Source organism: Leishmania donovani, chromosome 7 (genome assembly GCF_000227135.1).
Source record: "Leishmania donovani BPK282A1 complete genome, chromosome 7".
Lineage (NCBI taxonomy): Eukaryota > Euglenozoa > Kinetoplastea > Trypanosomatida > Trypanosomatidae > Leishmania > Leishmania donovani.
The window spans coordinates 333511-358256 of NC_018234.1; the positions used below are offsets into that span (position 1 = coordinate 333511).

Sequence of the window (24746 nt, forward strand, 5' to 3'; positions counted from 1 at the left end):
GGGTGTGGCATACGCTCGAGTCGCGCGGACACTTTTTGCCTATCCGATGAGAACCACAAACGCGTTCACTGCCGCCGCTCGCCCCGGCGCCACGCCGTCCGGGACCCGCCCGCCGACATCCGCAGCGACGACTCGCTCTCACTCGCCCACGTCGTAGGCGCTTGGCACGCGCACCGCCAGAAGTGGCTCGGCATTCGGCCGGGATGGGGGCGGGGAGAGGGGGCTGCTCGGCGTCCACCCAGACCGAGCTGGACACACCGGACCCGGAGATGCCACGCGCGGAGGTGTGTGTGCGCATCCTATGGGGTATGCAGGTAGGCGTAACACGAAGATGCGCTGTGCTTGTCGGTGTTCTTTTTTTTTGTGGTGCTTGCTTTTCATCTTCACCTGCCGTGCGCCTCTCCCGCTGTTTTATCTTTTCTCGTCTGCTGGCTTGCCTTTCATGCACGCGTGATGGCGTGGGTGCCTGTGCACCGCGTGCTCTCTTCCCATCGTCTTGTGGAGTGCGCCTTGTCTGGGTAGCTTCGCTTGTCTGTGGTTGCCTCCCTGTGTACGTCTCTGCTCATCCTTTTCGTCAAAACAGTGTAGCGCAAGCGGGGGTGAGGTCGGGAGGGCAACGCGGCTGTGATGCAGAGCCTAACCCACACATGCGTCGCATATGCACACGCATGTGTGGGTAAAGTCGCCACCTCAAGTGCTCGCGCACCGCACCTGCATGCACTTTTATGCAGCCCACCGACGTGTACATGTGCATTTCTTAGGTTGCACTGATGCCCCTCATGATGGGTTGGTACGCAAGCTGTGTCATTCGTGCTCTGCGCCAACCCTCTCGCTGTCTCTCCCTCTTTCCTATCCACTCAGTCCTCTTGTTGCTACATCCGCGGCAACGACCAACACCGTTACCCGACGCTCTACGCGCCAGCCACGCACACGCGCAGGGGCGGGGCTGCACCTTTGTAAACTAGACGTGTCTCTGGCAAGTTTTTCCCTCCACACACACACACACACACACTTGCCCGTTGCGCTCTCTCGACGCCGCCTCCTCTTCCGCCATTGTGCTCTTCTCCTCTGTTTGGCCGCTTCCTGTACCGCCACCGATCTCGTTGAACCACACCTGCACACACTTAAGATTGCCGGACAGCGCTGTCGGGTGCAAGCGAATCGAGCAACGGAAGAAGAGGAAGAGAGAGAGACCCCTCTATTCCTTACCCCTCGTGTTCGTCTTAGTGCATACATGAGAGGCCTGCTCATCTTATTCGAGTGTACCGCACCCGCGCCGCACGGCACCACACCGCACCACCCCTCTCTTCCTCATTTCCTTTCATGATATTACCGGCGCTCTGCACGGCGTTTCTCAGCGCCTCGCCGCACGCCGCCTCCGCTGTCTTGCACATCTGATGCATAAGGAAAGGAACACCACACACATACACACACACACACCTAAATACACCAACACACACCCGAGTAGAGCTGGTGAGCTATCAGGCGAAGCACTGAGGTCCTTCGCCACCTTCTCTGCCTCTTCATACTCGCCGTTTGGATGCCGGTGCCGCCAGGGCGTTTATGATGCACAATTCCAGCGCAGCCTCGGACCTCGCCAACGCCCCGCACGAAACCCAAGCTGAACTTGATGCATCTGCAGAGGCAACGCTGCAGCCACCCTTTGCCGCGTCGCTGCAGGAGTCCTTGCATGAAGTCACGACTGCCTCCGTATCAGGAGGACAAAGGAGTCAGCAAGATGCTCCCGCACGTCCCTCGACAGCAGGTGCTGCTCTTGCAGTGACACCATTGGCGAGGTCGTTGCCGTCTTCTCGATCTCGCTCTGCGACCTCCGCCATCCCGCCGCCGCCGCTCGTGCGCCCAGCAAAGAAGGCGGTCAAGGCGGGCGGCCACAACTGCACCACTAACGGCGTGGTTGGTAGTGCCTCGCTCTTCCGCGATTGGTCCACCAATGCCGCGCTGCTCGATGAGGTTCTGAACACGCCGTTCTTCCATCTACTCCCGAAAAGCACAGAGAGCACGGCCGGCACGGTCGCCTCGTCTGCGGCGGCGCACGATCCGGCACTGCAGTCGGTGACTCTGCCCACCAGCGATGCCCCGCTGCCGTCCATGCTCCTTATCGCCCTCTCAGACATCGAGGTGTTGCAGCAGTCTTTCTGCGCGCACACCCTCGTCAACCCAGTGAAGAATCAGCTCGGTGAGTTCAAGCGACTTGTGGCGGCCTCGATGCGGTCGGAGCTGACGCATGGGCACGAGCCGCAGCACACGGAGAACTTTGCAGCGGAAGCACAACCGGCTGCCGCCGTGACTGAGGATGTCCATGCAGACCACAACGCTGCTGGCGACGAAGGCGAGAAGGCGACTGGTTCTGCGATGCACGATGATGACTTGGCCGACGACTCCGCTCTCATCGTTAGCTCCTTACAGGCGCACGACGCGGCCGTCCGCGCAGCGTTGCGCACCGCACACGGGTTTCTCTACGGCAGTGAAACAGTCCCCGTCGGCGTGCCGGTGGTGTACTTGCAGCGCGCTCGACGAGAGTGGCTTACGCGGTACCGCGTCATGCACGTTCAGCCACATCTGCAGAAGGCCCAGCGACGTCGCTATGAGGCGTGGGCGGCGCAGCATCCACAGATACAGGGCTTTGCTGACGGCAGCGCCGACGGTGCTACCCACCAGCACGGCGCGTCTGCCTCGCGGAGCGCGATGACGCCGGTGTCTATGTGCGCAGCGTTGCAGCCCAAGTATTGGCGAACCATCTCCATGGAGCGGCCAAGTGCTGTGCCCACCACGACCCACCCCGGCACTGCGAATGCGCCGCCGGTTGAAGTGGAAGGGGTTGCGAGCGGTCACAGCGTCATCCCGCCGCCAACACGTCGGCTGTGGTCGTCAAGCTCTGCACACTCCGCCTCGCCACTGCACGCGTTGTCGCCCGCAAAGACAACGGCGGTGCCGGCGTTCTATAAGGCAGCGTGGGACGTGGACCTCTACGACGACCTCGGCCTGGCCGTGTCGGCGGAGCAGCTCGACATTATGGTGCGCCAGGCAACGTCGCGCACCGCTGTAGAGGCGATGGAGCTAGACGAGCTGGCGCCGCAGTTTTCGACGACAGTGGCTAACGCTTCTTTCGCTTCCCCGATGGAGCTGTCGGCGCCGCCGCCGCTCATCCGCGCTGGCGACCTTACCCAGATGCAGCTCACCCTTCCCGTCTTTGTTTATGTTGTAAGTCGCTACTTATTCGTTGCCCACTACGCCGCGTACTTTCCGACAGGCCTGTTCAGCCGCGCCCTCATCGACCCCTTCTACTTCCCGGACGCAGCTCAATGCACGCCGGAGTATGCGCTACGTGCGGCGCCGGCCCTACGACGTGAGGCGCGGCGTGTGTATGCCAGCTATGCCGCGAAGCTGGCGGATGCGCACCGCTGCTTTCCGGATCGCACGCGCTCGACAGAGGTGCCGCTGCCGCCGAACGACATGTTTCACCTGTGGGAGCTGCTGTGCCCGCCGCAGCGGCAGGACGTCGCAGGGCGGTGGAACCCCATTCCGTGGGGCCAGCTGATGCCCGAGGAGGAAGAGGCGCTTCTTGATGAGGGATTCAAGAGTGTCGCGCACGCAGGTCAGGACGCCATCGACAAACATCTCTCTCACGAGGAACCGCTGCTGAGTTATCCATACGCCCGCGCAGCACGGCTAACCTACCGGCAGCGACTCCAGCAGCTCGCCCAGCACCCGTCACTTCTGGCCGAGGTCCACCGCCTTCTCTCACAGTGCGAGGACATCGCGATGCAGTTCTTCACGATGGTTGACATGGAGCAGAAGGGTTGCATCACTTGGGAGGCCTTCACCAACGCGCTTATTGAGGAGGCAGACGTGCAGGATCATCAGCGCAAGGTGCGCGAGCGTGCTGCCCATCTTACGCGCACCAGCGCCTCGGTCTTCGACCGGTACGTCGTGGAGCCGCTCCCCTCAACGCTCGCACGGCTTGGGTACACGGGCAACGTTTTCGAGGTGCGGCACAGCGCGTCGCTCGTCATGCTGGAGGGTGCGAACGACTACGCCGTGTGCGATGGCACTCAGCTGGGCAGCATTCACCAACGCTTTCTTGTCAGGCCCATGGATGTGTTGTGCAAGGAGCTCGAAGATGAGCCGCACGACGCCTTTGGCCGACTCATCCGCGGCCTCCGTGGCCATCGGGGCGGCGGCGGCGACAGGGAGATTGGCAGGCGAAGAGCGTACTCGGCCACTGATACTGACGGCTACGACGCAGCACTGAGACAGCGGCCATGGCGCAACAATCAGCGACCTCTGCGGGTGTACGTTCGCTACGAGGACGGCCGACGACTGCAGGAGTCGACGGCACTGAACATGCTGCAGCAGCTGAGCCCCTCAAGGGCGAGGGCCGTCACGGCAGCTGGCAGGGGGACTGTTGACGACCACGAGGGCGTGCTCACAAGCATGCGGGCGCATCAACCGGCGAAGTTGGTCTCCCTCGAAGGCATCTTGGTTGTCGAGAACGTCTCGCCATGTGTGCCGTGGCCCGTGTTCGTAACACGCGGCAATGACATGCTGCTACGGCTGTACGGCGCCAGCAGGGCTGTCCAAGCGTTGCCGGAGGCAGGCGTGCTGCGTTGCACGGAAACTGTGTCAAGCATGGAGTGGGCTGCCGGCGGCCGTCGAGCACGACGCTCTAGCGTCAGTAGCACCGGTACCACGTCCGATAGCGCCGCCTCGCGGTCAGCCGGGGCGCATGGCGACGGGAGGGAGCTCCAGGGCCGCCGCAGCGGGAGCCCCGCCCAGGGTGACCGTGCTCTCTCCTCTGCCGTCGCGCCGCTGTCGCCACACCGACGGACGCATCATGACCGCATCGCTGTGCAGCGGGAGGAGTACCTGCTGCTGGGCACCCGTGACGGCACCATACTCCTTGTGGACCTCTACGCCCTCCTGAACCGCGTCCCGCGCCTCGCGACGCCCGCGGACATTCACAGTGGCAGCACCGTTGAAGGTGTGAGCAGCAGCGCAGCCGGCGACGGCACGTACGACGTAGGCGGCAATGGCGGAGCAGCGAGCACGATGGGTGCTGCATCCAGCGTCATGCAGTCCACATCGGAGCGCATCGGCAGCTCCGAGAGCGCGTGGTCAGGCTACCGCGACCTCGCCCGCCGCACGTACTACGGCGACATTGGCGCCTTCGTCGTTCACACGCGGCAGGTGCACACGCCCGGCACGCTCGTGTCATCCGTCGTGGCCGCGGCTACCAGCGGCTTGGTGGTCTCCAGCGGGCTCGACGGGGATGTCTTCACCATGCGACTGGCTTACCCGTCCTCGTGGATCACGGCTGCCGGGATGCAGCGGACGCCGAGCGGCGTCGCTGCAGGTGTCGGGCCCGCCACCACTGACACAAGCCGCCCGCTCGTGTGCATCGAGGTTCTGCACCGCATGCGTGTATCCGACACTGGTGTACGCTACGCCCTGCCCATTCCCTTTCTTTCCATGCTCGCTGTGCAGACGGCGACAAACAAGGTGTACCTTTATCATACCTCCGTGCTGCCGACGGCACCGGCACTGGTGGACGGTGGCCGCAGCGATGCCGCATCCATGCAGGTGTCTCCCGCACCCTTGTCAACGCCACGGGCAGTACCGGAGGGCGTCGAGGTGGTGGCCGACGGCGGTTTTTCACCGGTGCCCGCCGCGTCTTCGGCGACGCCGCCACGGCTGGAGCTGTACGACGCAGCAGCACCGCATCTCGGCAGCATCGTCGCCATGATATTGGTGAAGGAGCTCGACCAGCTGATCACAGTGGATAGCAGCGGTTACGTGAAGGTGTGGTCGCTGCGGCAGACGCAGCCTCTCACCTCTTTCTACGCATGGGCGCCGCTCAACATCTCCAACAGCGGCAGCGGCGTCGGCGACGCGGGGCGGCTGACCGGGTGGCCGTCCTCTCAAGGCAGTGGCGCTGCGCAGCGCGGCAGCGGCCATGGCTCAAGCATGTCGCCATGTGGCGTTCCCACTTCCTCATCTGCGCTCCTGCGGACGACGAAGAACAGCATTGAGGTGGCTGTCGACGCGGCGGAGTATCGCCTGCAGCCATGCCGCAGCGCCGCGTTCAACTACGCCGGTCGGCAGCTCTTTGTCATGGGTAGCCACAACGCCGCTCACTGCTTCTTCGTGAGCGGTCAGTCGAGTTCGCGGGCGCACACGCAACCGCTGCGGGTGCTGTTGGTGGACACGGCGACGGTTTCGCGGGTGGGAGGCGTGAATCACCGGCTTATCAGTCTCAGCAGCGCAGACTGCCGCGTGTGGTCGCTGCTAACTGGAACCATGGAGCTCGGCATCCGCGCGAACAGCGCCGAGTACCGTCATCTCTTCAACAACCGGCTCACCGGCAGAGTGCGAGGCAGATCATCGTCGATCGCCAAGTCTGCAGAGCAGCAGCGGTTGGGCAGGAAGGGCGGCCGTGGTTGCAGATCCCGTGGCGCGCGCCCTCGGTCGAACTATCGCACACGCATGCACAACGCAGACGACGCCGTTGTTCTGGCAGCCGCATCCTCCTCGACGACGACGGGCGAGCCCCAGCGCTTGTTGCCGCCCTCGGTCGACGACGTCATGCGAGCCGTATCGGCGCGTCCGTGGAGCAGCCACAGCCACTCGCACCACCACTGTGCGCCGCGGCGCGCTGCTGGGGCTGCGGCGGGCCCGCGCAGGGAAGCCGCAGTGGCCGCCGCCACGGCTTCGTTTCCCCTACTGACGGCGGGGAAGCAGCCTCACGGCAGTGCGGAAGCCCCCGGCAACAGCGGCGGCTCTGGCGGCGGTGCTGAGGATGACACCGATGAGCTTGTAACGAACGTGATGCGCGATCAGAACCTGCTGCTGAGCGACATTCGGTGCGCGTGTCTTGGCCCTGGTGGTGAGTGGGTGGGCTACGCGCTGCTTCACGGCGACGTCCGGCTGCACCGCAGTGATTCAGGGCGGTTGCTACACACCTTCATCACTACCCCTCCGTCCACTGAGGACTTGATTGAGGCGGCGATGCAGTACCAACACCTCTTCACTTCCGTCACCGCCGCGTACGCACTGCCGCCGCTGCACCCGGTGACCATGGGGGATGCTGCCACGGCAGCGAGTCACCTGTCCGCCGGCATGAGCACGGCATGTGGCGGTGGCGGTGGCGGTGGCGGTGGTGCCAGCGGCCCACCAACCACGGCCGCAATGCCCTCGCAGTCGCCGAAGGCGCGACTCACCCCAATCGCGTATGCAAAAGCCGTTGCGCTGGTTCTTGAGCGGCTTCTCGCAACCACGATTGGTGTCACCTGTGGCCCCACCGAGGCAGCGCCGGCCTCAGCCATGTCAGCAGACGGCGACGATCGACTGGGCCGCAACGTGCACCGGGAGCCGCTGCACATGCTCTACCTCGACGCCTCGCAAGAGTTGCTCGTCGCCTACGCGGACGGTCTGCTGCGGTCCTTTACGCTGCTCAGCCACTCCAGCACGGCGACGCGCGTGATCGTCTCCCGAACGTTGATGAACCGAGCGCTGACGCAGGTGCGGCATGCGCTGGCGTGGAACAGCCACCACGCAGGCGCCGCCCGCCCCGCGACGGCGGCAGGCACGGACGTGCCAGGGAGGAGATCGACATCGCTAAACGCAAGTCTCTCGGCGCTTCCGCCGAAGGAGCTGCTCACGACTGGCCCCCTCCGCGGCGTCGGCATCGGCGACGCTGAGGCGATTGAGGATCGCAGTAGCCTTGTAGCCACTAGCCGCAACTCCAGGTCTCCTTTGCGGGCCGCGTGTAGCGAAGGAGCCGGCGGCGGCCCAACGGTGCGGCTCAACAATGCAGACGCGGCCGAGGTGATGCCTGCAGCATCGCCGGCGAACATAGCGCGAGCCGTGATGGTCTCCTTGTCCACGCGCCAGATCGAGCCCGACGTGGTGCTGCTCGCCACTGCAAGCTCGCCACTCGGCCTCATCTGTCTCGTGCATGCGAGTGGCCTGGTTACCGTCTTGGACGTACAGTCGCGCAGCGAGACGGACGGCGCTGTGCGGATGCGGATGATGCTGGGCGACGCTGACGACGTGAAGGGCGGGGCCGGTGGTGGCTGCGCTGAGCAGAAGCCTGAAAGCGGACGCGGACGCGCTGAGGCCGGCGTTGTCGTGCACAGCTTTATGACGACAGACGAAGTGACGGCGGCGATGTTCCTCGGCGCTTACCCTTGTCTCGTGCTGGCGGATCGCCAACATCAGCTCTCCTTCCACCTGATGAAGGGCTCGAGCTTGCTGGCGCTGCTTGGTGAGTTTGCTGAGCAACTCGAGAAGGATGTGATGGCGTGCGCCGCAGGCCTCCGCGAGCAGGCCGAGACCGAGGCGAGCGGCAGCGCGACGGCGAAACTGTCGCTGACGGGCCTGCGCAGTACCAGCAGCTACACCGCCGCAGCGTCGTCACCGCGGCTGCCGCCAACGGGCAGGGTGAAGAGAGGCGCAGAGCGAAGGTCGAACCCCACCGCGACGAGCTCGACGCTGGTGTGGACCTTTTCCGTCGCCGACACGTGCGCTTCGCAGCGCTCGCTGGGCTACATCACGGCTCTCACCTTCGATGCTCTCTACGCCACCGTGTATGTTGGCACGTCTCAGGGCTACATCGTGTCGTACCTCGTGCGGCGCTTTTTTATGGCGTTTCAGCTGACGCCGGTGTTCCTTCGCGGCGTAGACGGCGTGGCTGTCTCGACGTACGCAGCAGAGCTGCAACGCGCCCTCGCGGCAGCGCGTCCTGGAGCATCGATGTGCAACAACCCAAGCAGCGACTTTCTGCACAACTACCTGCGCGTCGTCTTCGACGTTCCCCCGTCGGTGGCAACGCAGGCGACCGAAACCCGCCCTAGCAGCCCGCGGAAGCGGCACGTCAGCTTGACCGGCAATCCCTCGACGGCCGCCACAGCAGCCAGCCAATCACCGAAGGAGATCAGCGGCCTCATTGGCGTTTACAAGTGCTGCCGAGATCTCTTCCACGTCTCGTGGCGCGGCGTCACCGGCAAGCGGCGCGGAGGGGGTGGTAACGGCAGGTACGCGGCGGCGCCGTCGCAGGCCATCTCGATCTGCACATCCAGTGAGGCGCTCATCGCCGCGGCGGTGTTGCACGATGCTGTAACGCGCATGAAGACAGCTGCCTCGGCCTGTGCCACCGCGGCGGAGGCCTGCCCAGGTACCACCGCGACACCAGACGAGACGCAGCCGTGGTGGTGCACGCCCGCGGGGCGGACGGTGAAGGAGTACGTGACACGCAAGTGCAGAGGCGACGCAGCTCGGGGCGGCATGGGCGAGAGCACCAGGACTGCTAACGCGAGCCCCGCCGACTCGGGTGAGCTGGAGCTGGGCGCAGAGGGAGTGCAGCTGCTGCGTGAATGGGTGGCCGCGGTGCTCGCCGAGCAGCGTCGCTACTTGCCACGCCACACGAGCGATGCAGAGGCAGTGCCCGAAGCGCGACAGCAGCGGCAGCGGCAGCAAGAATCTTTCTCCACTGCACCCGTTGATACTCAAGACGGAGTGAGTCGTACGTCAAGCAGTAGAAGCTGCAGCAGCAGCGGATTCACGGCAGTGCCGCCAGTGCCGACGCCAGCCTGCGGTCATGACGTCTTCGCTAGCGGCGCCAGCCACGCCGGTGCCGACCAGGGGGCTGCTGCTGGTGGTGTCAGAGGAGGCGCCGCAACCGCGGCCTCGCCGGCGTCCACGGCACAGCATTTAGCGGAGGCTCTCGTGCAGGAGGTGCAGGAAGAGCTTCTCTTTGGCAAGGAGGCCCCCGCAACAGTGGCGGCTGCCCACTACGGCTACGGGCCCGTGTCTGAGCTCACCACACCCGCCGCAACTCCGCCGCACCCCATCACAGACTCCTGGGTCGAGCTCCTCTTTACCAGGCAGGCCATGTGCACCACCAGCCGCTCCCCACTGTGCTTCTTGACGCCGCCGGCGATGCTCGAGCGAGCCCGACGAGAGCGACAGGATCGGCGAGGGCGGATGGCTGCCACTGCAGCAGCTGCTGCGGGAAACGCAGCTGGCGGTGCGCCAGCGATTCCGGAGTGGAACGCCTACGTCGAGGGGGCTTTGCCCGACTACCTCGCCGACATTCTAAGCCACCCAAGTCAGGTGCTGACTGAGGCTGAGCGGCAGGCACTTCAGCAGCGCTCCATCACAGTACTGCAGTGCCGGCGGAACGGCTACCTCTGCGTCGGCCACGCTGACGGCGGCGTGACGCTGTGGACGCCGTACGCGTGCGCACGGCTGGAGAGCCTGTGCCCGAGTACATCGTTGGCGGCGACGCTGGACCGCCTCGCCGCGTCTGTCAAGGCTCAGTTCCGCTGCCTTCATGACCGCATACTGCTGGAGCGGCAGCGACTCGCCTTCGAGGGAAGTCTGCGCAACAGTCGACACACAGAGGAGGAGAGGGTCGCCTGCATGAAGCGCCGCATCCGCGCGATGCTGCTAGAGCATCACCTGGCCCAGCTGCAGCTGGAGAGGACACAGGGCGAAGGCGAGGGAGACGCGGGCACGCTGGCTGGCAGGGCCCAGGAGACAGGGTCGCCGCCCATGCTCTCGACATCGGCGAAAAGTGCTTTGAATCCGCGCACATGGAGCACGCCCGATGCACGGCGGCACAGCAGCCGCGCGGCGGCCGCGGCAAAGGCACAGGGTTCGGAGAAGTGCAGCACGTCAACGCAGCTCTTCTTGTGTGGCTCGATGGAGGCAGAGCTGCTGGCCATGCGTCCGCTCTTGTGCTTGCTGCTCGGTGTCTCGTCACCGGCGGAACTGCGTGCCCGGCAGCTGAGCCTCGAGGATCTCTTCTTCCTCCCCTTCAAGGCCCGCAACCTCGCGTCGCTGGAGGCGTTCAACCCCCACTCCTACGACGTGGCGGTGGCGGTGGCGATGCGCCGACTGCGGCGGGATCTCATCGAGAAGGCCGAGGAGTACGCCACCGAGGAACCGGACGGCGATCCGCAACTCTTGCCAGACGCTCTCACTGCCGCCGTGACGCAGGCTGTGTCGACAGCATCACATGCCGTTACTTCTCCCGCCTCTCCAGTCTCGCTGGGCGGCAGCGCTGGTTACCTGCAGCGTAAGCGGCAGGAAAGCGTGTACGACTACCGCTTATCATCTCTGGCGCGGGCCTGGCACGATGGCGCCGATCAGCCGGAGAAGGGGAAGCCGTCTGACGCGTCAGGGGCGGCAGCCTTCCCAGGGGTGCTGCGCCTGCTGCTGCACCGGGCAATGGAAAGGGCTCCATACTTGTCGAACGGCGCTGTCGCGGCGAACTCGCCGCTGACCGCCGCCTCTGCGGCGGCTCCCGTGAACGCTGACAAAACTGAGATTGCGCACGGCACCGCGGCACACGCCGCTGGGGCCCAGCCACCGTCCCCAACACCTGCGGCGCCTGCGGACGGGGAATACTACGAGGTGTGCCACGCTCTGCAGGTGGCGGAGGTGCAAGCGGAGTCGCAGTGGGAGGTCGAGGAGCTGGGCCGAGCGTGGCGGCGACTGCAGGTTTCCACAGTGGCCGCCACAGCGTCATCCACGACCGCGCGCTGGAATAGTGGGCATGACCGTGCCAATGTATGCGACAGCCCTCCCACACAGCTGCCGCTCAGCAGCGCCGCCGCCGTGTCCGCCGCAGTGGACCGCCAGGTGAAGCGCGGTCTGGAGGCGCGCATAGCGGCACTGTCGCACCGCGCTGTCGCGGCCGCTCTCTTACGGAACGTGCAGCTGTGCTGTCGGCCCGCTCACACGAGGGCAGCGCTGGCGCCGCCCCCCCTTCATCCAGGCGACGGAGCTAGCGGCGCGTATTCGCCCTGGCCGCCGACGACCTCCCGGCGTGGTGGCGGGCTAGCGTGGGTGCAGAGCGTCCTCCGCCAACAGGCGCAGCAAGCCTTTACGGAGCCGCTGCTGACATGGCTGCAGCTCGCGTCGTCGTCGGTGAGCCCTGCTGTCATCCCTATCCGCTACGGGCCAACATGGATCTACGGTCAGCAGCGCAGCTCGGCCCTGGCAGCCACGGCAGTACCTGTGCTCTCTGGCGAAGAGGGGCTGCTGCCCTCCCCCACTAACGCGCCGCTACAAGCTCTTTGCCACACCTCCTCCACGCCCGGCGGCGGCGGCGACCCCCACGCCGCACCTGCAGAGGGGTACAGAGAGAGCAAGAAGGCCTTCCTTACTGAGGTGCCCGGCGACGCGACTGGCGCTGGTGCTGCTGCCGGCTCATCTTTATGCCCCTCAGAGCGGGCGGTTTTTGATGCGAGCGGGCACGCGGCAGTGGCGGGTGGCACCGGCAGGAGAGCGGGACAGCGTTCCCTGTCGTCCCGGCTGTCATCCACCGCGGATCGACCGCCGTTGTGCGACGTCGGTATGGCTCTGTCGTCGAGAGACTCGTGCTCGCCCTTACCCTCGCCTTTGCCGCCGCTCAAGTCCACGCGCGCCAACACCATTAGCGGGCATCGACTGAGCTCGCTCGGTGTGCACGACGCGCGTGCGATGACAGCAGATCGTGATAACCCGGCCGCCTCTGCCATGGCTGACACGGCGTCGCTCATTTCGCGTTCCCTCTCGAGTACGTCGCCTCTTTCCATGGCAAGCATCCCGCCCAACGCCACCTTGAGCAGCCCCGCCGTCTACCCAACGCCGCAGGTAAGCCAGCGCCTGCTGACCTCGTCCGCCTTGCACCGGACGAAACTGGCACATACCGGCAGCTGTGGTAGCACTCCGTATCAGCAGAGACCAGTGACCACGGGCGTAGCCGGCAGGAGGGGCGCCGCAGGCGACTACACCGTCGTCACGAACACGCTTCACGCTGCTGCCGCTAGGACGACGGCGCCACCCGCTACGTCTGCCGGCTATGGCGGCGGACGCGGAGGAGGAGCTGGAGGGGGAGGGGGAACTCGAGGCAGCAGGGCGGCAGCCGTGCAACCCTTCACCTACTACTCGCTCTTTGGCCAGGCCGGCACCACCAAATAGACGGCTCGGACGTTTCAACCACGTGGCGACGTACACCCACGCACACACAGACACACGTCTACCCCACGCTTCCACCATTCTCTCCTTTTTTTTTCGTGCCTTCTTGTACCCGCACTCCCTCCTCCCCCTTTTTTATGTATGTACAGGTGCACATACGCATGTATGTATGCATGGTTTGCCTTTCTTCCCCAACCCCCTCGCCCCGCCCCCAAGCGCGCTCCCTCACGCACATGTGAGGGACTGAAGAGGGGCGGAGACGGAGGCGCGGTGATAATACACTAGGCAAACTCGTCGAAAAGGAAGACTATATATATATGCATTGTATCCTATATATGTAGAGAGGGTGAGGGAGAGGGGGCGTACCAAAATGTGTATTAGTTCTCAAGTGACATCGACGTGTGCGTCCGCCTGTGCGCATGAGTGTCGGTGCCTCCGCTTGCTTGCCCCCTCCGCCTTCCATGTTAGGCAGACGTTCTCACGCGGTGTGAGCGGCGGAAGAAAAACACAAGAAAAAGGGCGAAAGCAATCAAGACGGAGTGGCGGCATGCAAACACACGCGCGCTGCAGTGAGGGGGATGAAGTTACAGCCTTACCGTGTAAGGATGTGTGCGTGTATGTGTGTGTGTGCGCCAGCAACGGCGCTTTCTCACATGATAGGGGACGCTTGAAGCCCCAGCGCCAAGCAAGAAATTCGCGAGCCCCCCCCCCCGATAACCGAGGAGAAGGGCTCCTTCATCTCTCTGCGGTGTAGAGAGGGAGAGAAGAGTGAGGTACAAGACCACACCAACTCAACTATGAACGCCACCTTCTCTTTTACGTTCCGTGTGCTTGATTGCCTCAACAACCCCTCCTGTCTCACTCCCGCTCTACATCCTCCTCCTTCACTGAACAACATCGAACAACGACACTCTCGACGTGCCGCTGCGAAGAGGTACGCAGCCGCTTTCCCGCAGCACCCCCAAACCCCCACACATACACATGCGCAGAGCGGAAAGACAATAAAGCAAGAAGTCGCTTCCTTATTTCTCTTCGCGCACCCTCCTCCGATCCAACACCAACACTGCCATGCGTTAGTACCATTGAGTAGAACACAAAAGCTCGCACAGACTTCGCACTCCTTTTTCTCACATTCTCCACCCTCTCAGCTCTCGTCCTAGGCTTCTCTTTCGGCCTGTTCGTTGTCTTCTTCCCTTGTGAGTGCGTTGCTTGCCCTCCTCTCTGTCTCTACACATACATACAGGCGCTGAGAAGCGACTATGGACGCTCTATCTGTGCGTCAGCACCAGAACCATGTGCATCAGGCTGACAGCCTTGTGCCGACGCGCACGGCTGTGCTGCACCTCCGCCCCGCCCCGACCGCGGAGGAGGCAGAGCGGGCGCAGCGGCAGCACGACATGCGTGTCACGTGGAGCCCGGACGTGCGCGAGCCTGTTAACCAACACGTGAGCAAGTGCTGCTGCGTTTTCCACAAGAAGAAGCTCTTTGGAGAGAGTAGCAGCGACAGCAGCTCAAGCAGCACCGACAGCAGCGACGAAGACGCCGACAGCAAGGATGCTGGCACCACCGGTCCCGGCGGCGACAGCGCGGGGTGTGTGGGCCACCAGGGAGGGCGCGGGCATGATTGCCAGCACGCTCATCATCATCCGCCACGCAAGCAGCGCCCCCAGTGCACGAAGGAGCACTGCTATTGTGGTACTCGTTTCCATTAAGCGAAGGACCGAGCGCCGCCACAGTGGGAGAGAAACATAGAGGCGACGATCCGGCGAAAGGCGAGAGGTGCTTGTGCGATGTACGCCGTCTTGCGCCCTGCGCCGTCCAGCACAGGAGGAGGTCGGTGAAAGGCAGCCCTACTCATGCCTCTTGGCCCTTCCCTCTCCCCCTTCCCGCTTGCACGTCATCCCTGACCAAGTCTGCGCCATCAACCTTCCTTCTGCCCCTCCTCTCTGTAGCCCGGCGCGCGTGCTCGTCTGCGTTCATGCGCTGCTCTCTCTCTGTGGTTGTGCTCCTAGGAAGAGCTTCCGGTACATCTATCCACTCACACCCGCACCCCGCCTGCACTCCCAACGACTGCTGCACTTGCGTGGTGCGGGTGATCCTTGTCGTCTTTTCTCCCCACCCCCATCCCTTCCTGTCTGCGGCTGCGGCGTGCAGATAGGATAGTCCATCGCATTCATGCCCTGCTGCCTAACCCCACCCACCCACCATTGTCGTTGCTATGCGAGCCAGCTCTGCTGCTTCTATGCTGTTATCTTACCTTGTATTGTAGTGTAACCGTGCCGCGTCAGCAGGGACAACATCAACAAAACCCCTCAAAAAAATTTGAAAACGGAAGTCAATACGTTAAACGGTGCTCTCCTTGGCCTTGCTGCCTCCCCCTTCTCTCTATGCGTGTGTGTGTGTTCCGATGCGTCCCTGCTGCTTGTGCAGGTGTGTCGCACGTTTCTTGTCTCTCGCATTCCCTCTCCCCCTTTCTATGCCTCTGCACTCTCTCGTTGGGTTTCGCTCTCCTCGCCCCCCTCCCTTCGCCTTTTACCGCTTCATGCGGTGGCGGTTGATGCCGATGCGGTGATGTAAGCGAGCGGGCGGGCGGAGGGGCGGGGGAGGGGGACGACGCCTGCCAGCTCTGCGATGGTGATGATGATTGACGAGCCTGGCAGGTGTCGGTGCCGGTGCGTGACTCTACCGTTTGCCGATCTTTGTGCATGTGTATTTCTCGTACACACACACGCGCGCGCGCGCGAGAGAGAGGGCGTGAAAGAGGGATCGGAGTGTGGAGATGGATCAGCGGGCGGCGTGCAGAATGGTCGCCACAGGTGCGTGGAACGAAACCCAAAGAGTGAGAGCGCAAGTTGAGGATTGGCGCGCGCGCGCACACACACACACACTCATCCATGCAATCGATTCATGCAGAGAGGCCAACGCGAGAGCGATAGAGAACATCCAACACTGCATGAGATGCAGCATCGCGTTCGTTGGCGACGACATGACCAACGATGCCCCAAAAAGCAAACAAGAAGAAGGAAGAAACAAGGCTGCACACGTCTACGTGTTCTGTGTTGCTGTCAGTGCGCTTGCTCCGGCTATATATATATATGTGTGTGTGTATGTGTATGTGTGGGTGGGTAAGCTGCGCCAGCGTGTCTGCGTTCGTGTGCGTGTGTGTGCACGGGGAGTGAGCAGGGGCGGTGCGCGCACTCTTTCAAGCACACAAAAATAGACGCGCACACACGCATGCACAGGCACCAAAGGACCACGGCGACGACGATGGCCCGTGTGCCGGTCGGAAAAAAAGACAGAGGCCAGCCTACCTCCCGACGCTACCGATGATGGGCACACGCTCAATCTAGGCTCCGTGCATCCACCGCGCTAGCCTCCCTCCGACATGAACGACGCATCAGCCTAACCACCAAACCACCCCCTCGCTGCTGGTTGAGGACTCCATCCTCATCCCATTCCAGTTTCTTCTTTACCTCTCCCCCTTTTTGCTACTGCCCCTGCGGCTCTGTTCCGGTGCCCTTCATCTTCTCCTGGGTGCATGTGCATGTGCCTGTGTATGTGTGTGTAGGCACCTGCCTAAACCTTCCTCTTCTCGTGCGTCCTTGCTTTCGAAAGGAAAGCCAGAGGTGCGTGCAGGTCCACTTCCGCTCTGGCGCCAGAACCCGTCGACACAGGCGCGCACACCATAGTTTCTCCCTCCTCCTTCTCGCTCTGCTCTAATTTTTTTTTTGCCGTTCTGCTGTATTCTGTGTAATTCCGCAGGGTGGAAGCCAAGGGGGGAGGGAAGAGAGCTGCACGAAATCGTGAGCGTGCGTGCGTGCGCGTGTGCGCGGAGCAAGGGGAGGGAGGGGGGAGATATAATAAAAAGGACGCATCCCGCGGTGCTCGCCTCCTCGCCTCTCTACGCCTTTTCCGTCGTTCCTCGTTGTCGGCTTCGCGTTGTCGGCTCCTCTGTTTCTGCCCGGTGCTATCGCACCCGCAAGGGCCGGCGCGCACCACGACGGCCAACAAAACCCACACAAGGCAATGCATTTAGAGATTTACGTCAGGAGAAAGGCACTGCTCACATCGCACCCTCGTTCTCCACCTCTCCACCCCACGCATCTATTCAGTGACACATACGCACGACGCGCCGTCTTCTTTTACAGTTCTCTGTGTGCGCGTATGCGTGCGTAGCGAACAGCGCCCCCTCCCCTCCTCCAAACAATAACAGCAGCAGCAGCACCGACGAACGGGTACGACAGATGGAGGAAAGCCAACGGTAAACAACAGTAATACTGGAGAAAAAACATCGGCGGCCCACGAACGGGAAAGGAGGAGGAAGTGGAGGGAGGAGGGATGCAGCAGGCAGCAGCGCCTCATCTTTCCGCTCTCCGCTCTTTTTCTTGATGGCTTGCTTGCTTGCTTGAGCCTTCGTAGACGTCGCCATCATGAAGGCGCATCCAAACCAGATTGGCTGCTACCTCCTCACCGAGGTGAGTCACGAGGATGGCTTCGTGATATCGGAGGGCCACGAGGTCTAAAATCCCAACCGGCACCTCCGTGCCAAGGCCTTCCTGAAGGACCGTGTCGTGCCGGAGAACATTAGCGCGCGTATTGGCATTGAGGAGAGTGTGCTTGGCCGCAGCGTAGCGTATCTGCGAGCTCTCTGTCGCGCCCTTGAGCAAGAGGAGGGCAAAAGCGTGCTCGTCAGCAACGACAGCTTAGCCGAGTTGGAGAGCTCGACCCCTTTAGCCAGTCCCGTCTTGCATACTTCCGCCTTCCCAGCGGTGGCCATCATCGACGCCGATGTGCCGCTTGGGTTCCGCTGCCCCCGACACGTGCTGCTCATACACGATAGGATGCGAAGTGCCTCGAAAATATGCCTGATACGGGATTTTATGCCCACCAGCGTTCAAAACATCCTGGAACACGGGCGCTTACCCGAGGCAGGCGCCTTCTTTTATTTCTACCAGCTTGCCATGGCTGTGCATTTCTCGCACCTGCATCACGTCGTGCACCGCAGTATTAGCACTGACCACATGTACCTATCCAAGCGGGGCATGCAGGTACACTTGGGAGGAATGGGCGGGTGTGTTCTGGAGAAGCAGCGCAGCAGCGGCGGTCGTGTGACTCTCGAGCCCCAGCGTCAGCAGCAACACCTCTCCGCTCCTCGGCAGCGACACACGCGCTGCTGCCCCCCCCCCCCCTCCCCCCTCCCCGCTGGGGTCGTACGGCATCTGCAGCAATTGCCACGGCGATGCTTCGATCGTGGCCCAGGCGCCAGATGCGGCCATGAACTCGAGCTCCGCGGCCACGACCGGGCACCCAACATCGGTTGGCGGCGGGGCCCCGCCGCTGAACATGCTCTTCACCACGTGTCGCCACTGCGGCGTGTACCAGAGCCGCCTACAGGTACTGCAGACCGCTACGGGCACGCCGGGTTACCTGGCGCCGGAAACACTAGCATAAAAGCTGCCGAACTCGCTCATGTGCACCGACTCTCGGTCCCCGGTGACGCCAGCCTCGCCACACTCACAGCCTGGGCGCTTAACAGACAGTCAGGCACGCGACATCTGGGCTTGTGGTGTGGTGCTGTGCTACAAGCTCATTGCATCACTGCCCTTCGATCCGCTAGCGCAGGGTGGGACGGTGCTGCCGTCGAACTTGACGCGCACGCCGCAGCAGGTGTACGACGTGCGCTGCCGTATTGTAGCGATGGAATACCAGATCCCGGCGCACTTGTCCATCATCTGCCGACAGCTGATCGAGTGGACCCTGCAGAAGGATCCGCAACGGCGGCCCAGCGCGCTTGAGATTCTTCGGCATCCGGCACTGGCAAGGGTGCGCGCCTCGGTGCTGGGGATATGACCGCTGCCACGTGTGGGCGACTCGGTTGCCTGCACGTGGGTGTGGGTGTATGCCCGTGTTACCTCGCTACAGAGAATCATGATGGGCGCAAGCAAAAGCATCAGAGCGATAGAGGGCGAGTGAATAAGAGTGAGAGAAGGAGCCGCCCGCGCGTCTGTGGCTGTGTCTGTGCGGTGCTTCCTGCTGAGCGCTTGACCGCCGCCTCATCGCTGGGGACTCGACCAATGGGCTGGATGGGGTGCGACGAGTGAGACGGCGGCGGCAAAGAGGGATGAGGGAGACGAGAGGCAACGACAAGCCAAGCGAGTCGCTCCCTCTCTTGTGTGCCTGCTCTCCCTCTTCCCCCCCCCCCCCCGCCCACACCCCACACCCCACTCAGCACTCGTTACGGTATAACTCGTCTTTTACAGAAATGTGCGTATACGCGTGTGTGTGTCCTTTTCGCGTTTTCAACTCTCCTTCTCTCTCTCTCCCCGCTGGTGGCGAGCGTCTTGTTGTGTTCTAATGTGTCGTAACGGTGTGCGGGCGTTCCGCTTACCCTTCCGTCTTCCCACTCCCGCTGTTTTTTTTTTGCTTGTTCCCTCTTCACATATCCTTATATCCATATATATATATATATGTATGCATATTATGTACGTGTGGGCATGTATTTATGTCTTCCGCTTCACGAGGACAAACCTCAACGCTTCACGTTCTTTCTCCCCCTCTTCCCTCCTTCTCCCCTGTGTGATCCTCCTTGCTCCCATGTGTCCTCTCCTCTAACCTGCTCCCCCGCCTTCCTGCCCTCTTCTTCGCACCTCGCCGTTTCTGTTTTGAGTGTGCTGTCGTATGCCACTCCCGTCACCTAACCCCTCGACTCCACCCACCCCTGCCGCATGCTTATTATTATTCTTGCTCTTCATTTCGGTGGCCCATACCCGCATGCACTTCCGCCGCCGCCCATCTCCTCTGCTCCCTCGTTTTTTTCCCTCTCGGCGACTCGGCGCATGCGCTGGATATTGTCTTCCTTCGGTGTCCTAGCACCCTTTTCATTGCTATCTTCCCACGTATATACCCATACCTAGACATATGCGTGTATGCCCACATATGTATGTTATATACGTATATATACATATATATATATATACATATATATATATATATACGTAAGTGCTGAAATATATGGTTTTGCTGCTCACTCGCACCACACCTCTGCTTTGCTTACGCCCCCCTGCCCCTGCCTCCTCCCCTCACCTCTCCGCTTCCCCCCCAAAAAAAAACACAAAACATAAAACAAAAGGAAAACAAGAAGCGGAAATCTGCGTCGCGTGCATCTCTCTTTTCCCGCCCCTCTTTTCTGCATCCTCTGTCGTCGTCTTCGCATGTGTATAGACACAAACACACACATATATGTAGTGCACATGTATATATGTATATATGTATATATGTAGTACACATGCATATATGTATATATGTATATATGTATATATGTATATATGTATATATGTATATATGTAGTACACATGCATATATGTATATATGTATGTATGTATATATGTGTATATGTATATATGTATATATGTAGTACACATGCATATATGTATATATGTATGTAGTGCACATGTATATATGTAGTATGTATGTATGTATGTAGTATATATGTATATGCATACGCATCGTTGCATCTTTACATACACACGTGCATAGATGTTTGGGCGTGCGATGATGCATCCGCGTTCTTCACGCGGACCGTCCCGCGCTGCTGCCATTTGTGTCAAGGCGTGACTGCTGCAGCACTCCTGATGGTTCCTCCCTCCTCACCTTCGCCCTTGTGCGTGCTTTTGCGAGAGAGTCTCATCTACTCTGCGAACGTCTCAATGAGCCAGAGACACACACCTATTTCTTCTATCTGCTCATTTTCCTTCTCCGGCGCCGCTACTTCCATCGCTGTTACTTTCTCCCTGGTGCACCCTCCCCACCTTCCCTCCCTCCTTCCTCCCTCGACGACCCATCATGACAGTGCCTTCTCCCTTTCTTCGCTGACCAAAGCAGCTGAAACCCTTTTCCCTTCCCTTCCCTTCCCTCTCTCTCACACTGTATTCCCCTCCGCAGCTGCTCTTCTGCACGCTAAGAAGGGTGTTTACGTCTATCGTCTATATCATGTGTGTTGCATGTTCGTTCTTCCCGAACCTGGGGGTCTATGCTCATATGTGTGTGTGCGTGCGTGCGCAGCTGTGCTGCCTCTTCATTGTTTCCTCGAACATTTTTCCCGTTTTCTTTTCGTGTTGGTGCTCGTCCTTCGCGCGTGAGGCGCGTTCTTTCTTCTGCGTGAGCGCGTCTTCCTCGCTCTTGTCTGCACCCTCCCTCCTCCGTCCTCCACCGGCACACCCACACACTCCTCTCCCTCTTTTCCTCCCTCTGTTCCTGCCGCACCTCGTCCGCCCTTGGTAAACTCTGGTTCAGCCCCATTACACGACCCTCACACGCGCGCGCGTACACACGTCTTCCTTTTTTTTTTTGGAATTTGTGTGCGCATGTGTGCGTGTCTGCGTGCCGTTGCTTTCCCATGCTTGGCGTGCGCATGTACGCGTACCACAGGTGTAGGCCTCCGAGTCTTGCTTTTCGTGTGCGTGTGTGGACCCGCTTGTGTGTGTGGATGCCTCCATACACCGGCGGCGGCAGCAGCAGCAACAGCAGCGGGGGCGAGGTGAGGGCGGGCACCGGCCGGACCATGCAGCAGCAGTAGCAGCAGCAGTAATAGATGGTCTTCAGTGGACGCACATGCGCGTTGCGTGCCAAGTGTAACTCCAGTCAGAAAAGAGAGCGAGAGACGAGGCGAGCGACAACGGCGTCGCGTGCCCTGGTGAACGGCAAACATAATACAAGGGAAGGGAGGAGGCCGCCACGTGTGTGTCGGTGCGCTGACGCCTTGCAGACGTCGATGAGACGTGACAGGGAAGAGAAGCGGAACAAGGTGTTGCCTCCGTTCCTTCCCTTCTTCGCGCCTTCAAGGTTGGACCTCTCTTGCACAGAGCTCTTTTCCTCTTCACGTGTACCTCCTTCTCCTTCCCTCTCGCCATCTGCTCTGCGCACATGCGCTTTCACTCTGGCGGGGACATGGCTAACCTGCCCTTGTTATCCCCACCCCTCCCCCACACGCACCCGCCGGGGTGGCGGTGGTGGCTCATGCCAACCCAAGCGGGGCTAAACACGCGGAAAGGAGATCGTGAGAAACCTGTGTCTGCGTGTGTGTGGGTCTGCGCATCGTGCGTGCAACAGGCTTCGTGGCATCGACGGCGCCGTGACTGCGCTGCACAGCAACTCAGCACTTCCGAGGCGCACACGCGCACAACGAGGTGGACGTTTCACGCTCATCTAGAGGCGCCTGCACATGTCGCCTCAGCTCCATGGTCGTGTGCTTCGCTGCTGCTGCGCCAACGCTACTTTGTGCCCAGCATCTGCCGCGCGTGAGGTCCATGTGGGGCTCATGACACGGATGACCAGTGTGCGCGTGCGCGGCAGCACTATGGCGATGCGCACCCGCGGCGCCAACTGGGGTGTGGCTGCTACAATGTGCTCGTATCGGTGTGTGAGCAGTGGCACCTCGCAGCACCAGCAGCAGCACGTCGCCGCCGACGAGCTCCGCGCTGCTCTGCGTACGCTGGGACTCGCCGAAGAAAGCACAGATGCGGAGGTAAAGCGAGCCTTTCAAGCCTTTGCCATACAACACCACCCCGACACGAATGCTGTTTGGGCGGCAGCGCTGTCGAGCTCAGACGAGGCGAGCAGCAACACCAGGAGCCAAGCACACGCGGCGGAGCGCATGCGACTTGGCACAGAGGCATACCAGCTCCTTCGGCGGATCCCATACGGCGTGCGGCAGCATATTCTACGCGGGGAGGGGCAGGGCGGTGGCGTTGATGTGCGAGGCCGGTTTCGTGGCCCACACGACGCCAACTTCACGTTTACGGCGGAAGAGTACGCGAAGGTGCAGCGGATTTACCAAGGCGACCGTCACCGTCGTCGGCGCCACCGCGGCGGTCGTGACAAGAGCGGTGGCGCTGGCGACGGCAACGGTGACGAAGATCTCTTCGACGCCCGAACGGAGGAGGGCCGTCGCCGCATTGCCCGACTGAACGAATTCCAAGCTCGTGTCGTGGAGATGCGCCGGCGAGGCATCCGCGACGACCTGCCGCCGTGGAGGGTCTACGAGAACGACAAGGGCGCCGGCACGGTGGGCGATAGCAGGTCAGCGTCAACAAGTGGAGGTGACGCCGGGGATGGACATCAGGAGCGTCACGGCAGCCGCGCCGCCGGCACCGGCCCGCGCAACACAAACCGCCTGGGCCTGCACTTCTTCAATGTCACAACATCCAGCTTGAGGGAGGTGCGTGATCTCTACCGTAGCCGACCAGGCTTTGCGGGGATGGACGGCAGCCCCTACGACAACCCACACAGCGCCGCGCGCGTCGCGCCGGAGATCAGCTCCAACCCGCACCTGCGCCAGTACATCTTGATGAAAAGCCGTGCGCAGGAAAAGGCGATCGTAGACCGTGCCGTGGGGCGGCCGCTCCTGCTGTTCCTCTTGCTGGTTACCCTCTCGGCCGCGATGGTAATGATGGCGGCGACGGTTCGATCGTATCGCATACGCATGCAGAAGGATGAGGACCTTCGCCGGCGTGACGAGGAGAGAGGCGGCGCATGAACGACGCGTGGAGTGAGGGCGGGGCGTGCAGTCAAAACACCGAAGCCTCCTGCACACCAATCGGATACGAGCCAGCTTCGCAGCGAAGGCGAAAAAAGGTAAAAAGGAGGCGCGACCACCACAACCAACAGAAGAGAGTTACCAGCAGCAGCAGCGGCTGAGGGGATGGACAGGTGTGCCTGTCTGCGAGTGTGCGCATGTGCATATGCTTAGCGCTCAGCTGGATGAGAAGTAAGAATGGTGGGGAGGCGGAGGGGCGTCAGGTGGAAGGGCGTAAGGAGACGAAGTGTGGAACGTGGCCAGTGATCCCCCTTCCTCACAGGTGCAGAGAGACGCGCACGCATGCACACATACAAACATCAACTGCACACGTAGAAAATTCTGTGGTTGTGCTTTCTCTTCTCACGCCCTGCAGGAGTGAAGCTCGCTCGCTCTCCCCTCTGCCACGCATCCAGCTATTCTTGCATGCGATCTACGCTTACCAGGCCCTCGCCACCCATCGCCAGTGCTGCATTGTCGATCGCCAACGCCAGCTCTCTCTCCTTCTCTTCCTGCGAATCTCCTGCTCTTACGGTGATGATCTTTCGGCTACGTTACCATCTTCGCACACACGCGTACATACACGTGCACGCACACTCGAATCAGCGGCTCACAAAGGCGCGCGCGCCGCCACCCCCAACCTTCCCCCTCCCCCTTCCCCTCCTCCTTCGCCAGCCGTATCACACATACGCCGTCACGGACTGAGACCGACCAACTGTGTCGTTGCTTGCTTTCCATAAACGTCTATTCTCTTTCTCTTCTTTGGTTGATATCGCACACTTGCTGCTACACACACACACACACGCACTCCTTCTTTTGGTGTGTGCATGCCTCTCCGGACTGTCCCTCTTTCTCAGTAGCTCCATCGTCGCCACTGCCACGCAACTCACGCGTCTCTTCATCCGGCGAAGCACTGTTTTCGTTTACAGTGTACGGTGGATACTCGGTCTTTGGTGCAGGTGACTACATCCTCTTTCGCATCTCCGTCCGCCCCGCTGCGCTGACCCCCCCTCCTACCTGCGTGCCCGCTCTCATTCCGATACTCCGACGCGCTTGCACACCCATTATGCGCAGCTGCTCGCTGGCACCACCCTCGATTCCCTTCCTTCACCCCCACTGCCCACGACCACAATCACCGCTACCACGTACACAGGCCTATCCCCATCCATACACATTGTGAGGGACCATA

The 24746-nt window shown here is 61.6% G+C and overlaps 3 protein-coding genes and 1 pseudogene across 3 annotated transcripts, besides 1 other annotated feature; all 4 read left to right on the forward strand.

Moving 5' to 3' along the window:
* Nucleotides 1-1563: 1563 nt before the first annotated feature.
* Nucleotides 1564-12987, forward strand: LDBPK_070830 (hypothetical protein, conserved; the record flags this gene model as incomplete). Its single annotated transcript, XM_003858472.1, has 1 exon — nt 1564-12987. The coding sequence occupies one exon, from the start codon at nt 1564-1566 to the stop codon at nt 12985-12987; it is 11424 nt and encodes a 3807-aa protein (XP_003858520.1).
* Nucleotides 12988-14243: 1256 nt separating this feature from the next.
* LDBPK_070840 (hypothetical protein, conserved) lies at nt 14244-14696 on the forward strand (the record flags this gene model as incomplete). Its single annotated transcript, XM_003858473.1, has 1 exon — nt 14244-14696. The coding sequence occupies one exon, from the start codon at nt 14244-14246 to the stop codon at nt 14694-14696; it is 453 nt and encodes a 150-aa protein (XP_003858521.1).
* A 2718-nt stretch (nt 14697-17414) lies between these two features.
* On the forward strand, nt 17415-17507 carry LDBPK_070850 (annotated as a pseudogene).
* Nucleotides 17415-17507: a sequence feature.
* A 5129-nt stretch (nt 17508-22636) lies between these two features.
* LDBPK_070860 (hypothetical protein, conserved) lies at nt 22637-23518 on the forward strand (the record flags this gene model as incomplete). The annotated part of the gene is made up of 1 exon (XM_003858474.1): nt 22637-23518. The coding sequence occupies one exon, from the start codon at nt 22637-22639 to the stop codon at nt 23516-23518; it is 882 nt and encodes a 293-aa protein (XP_003858522.1).
* Between the last annotated feature and the right edge of the window lie 1228 nt (nt 23519-24746).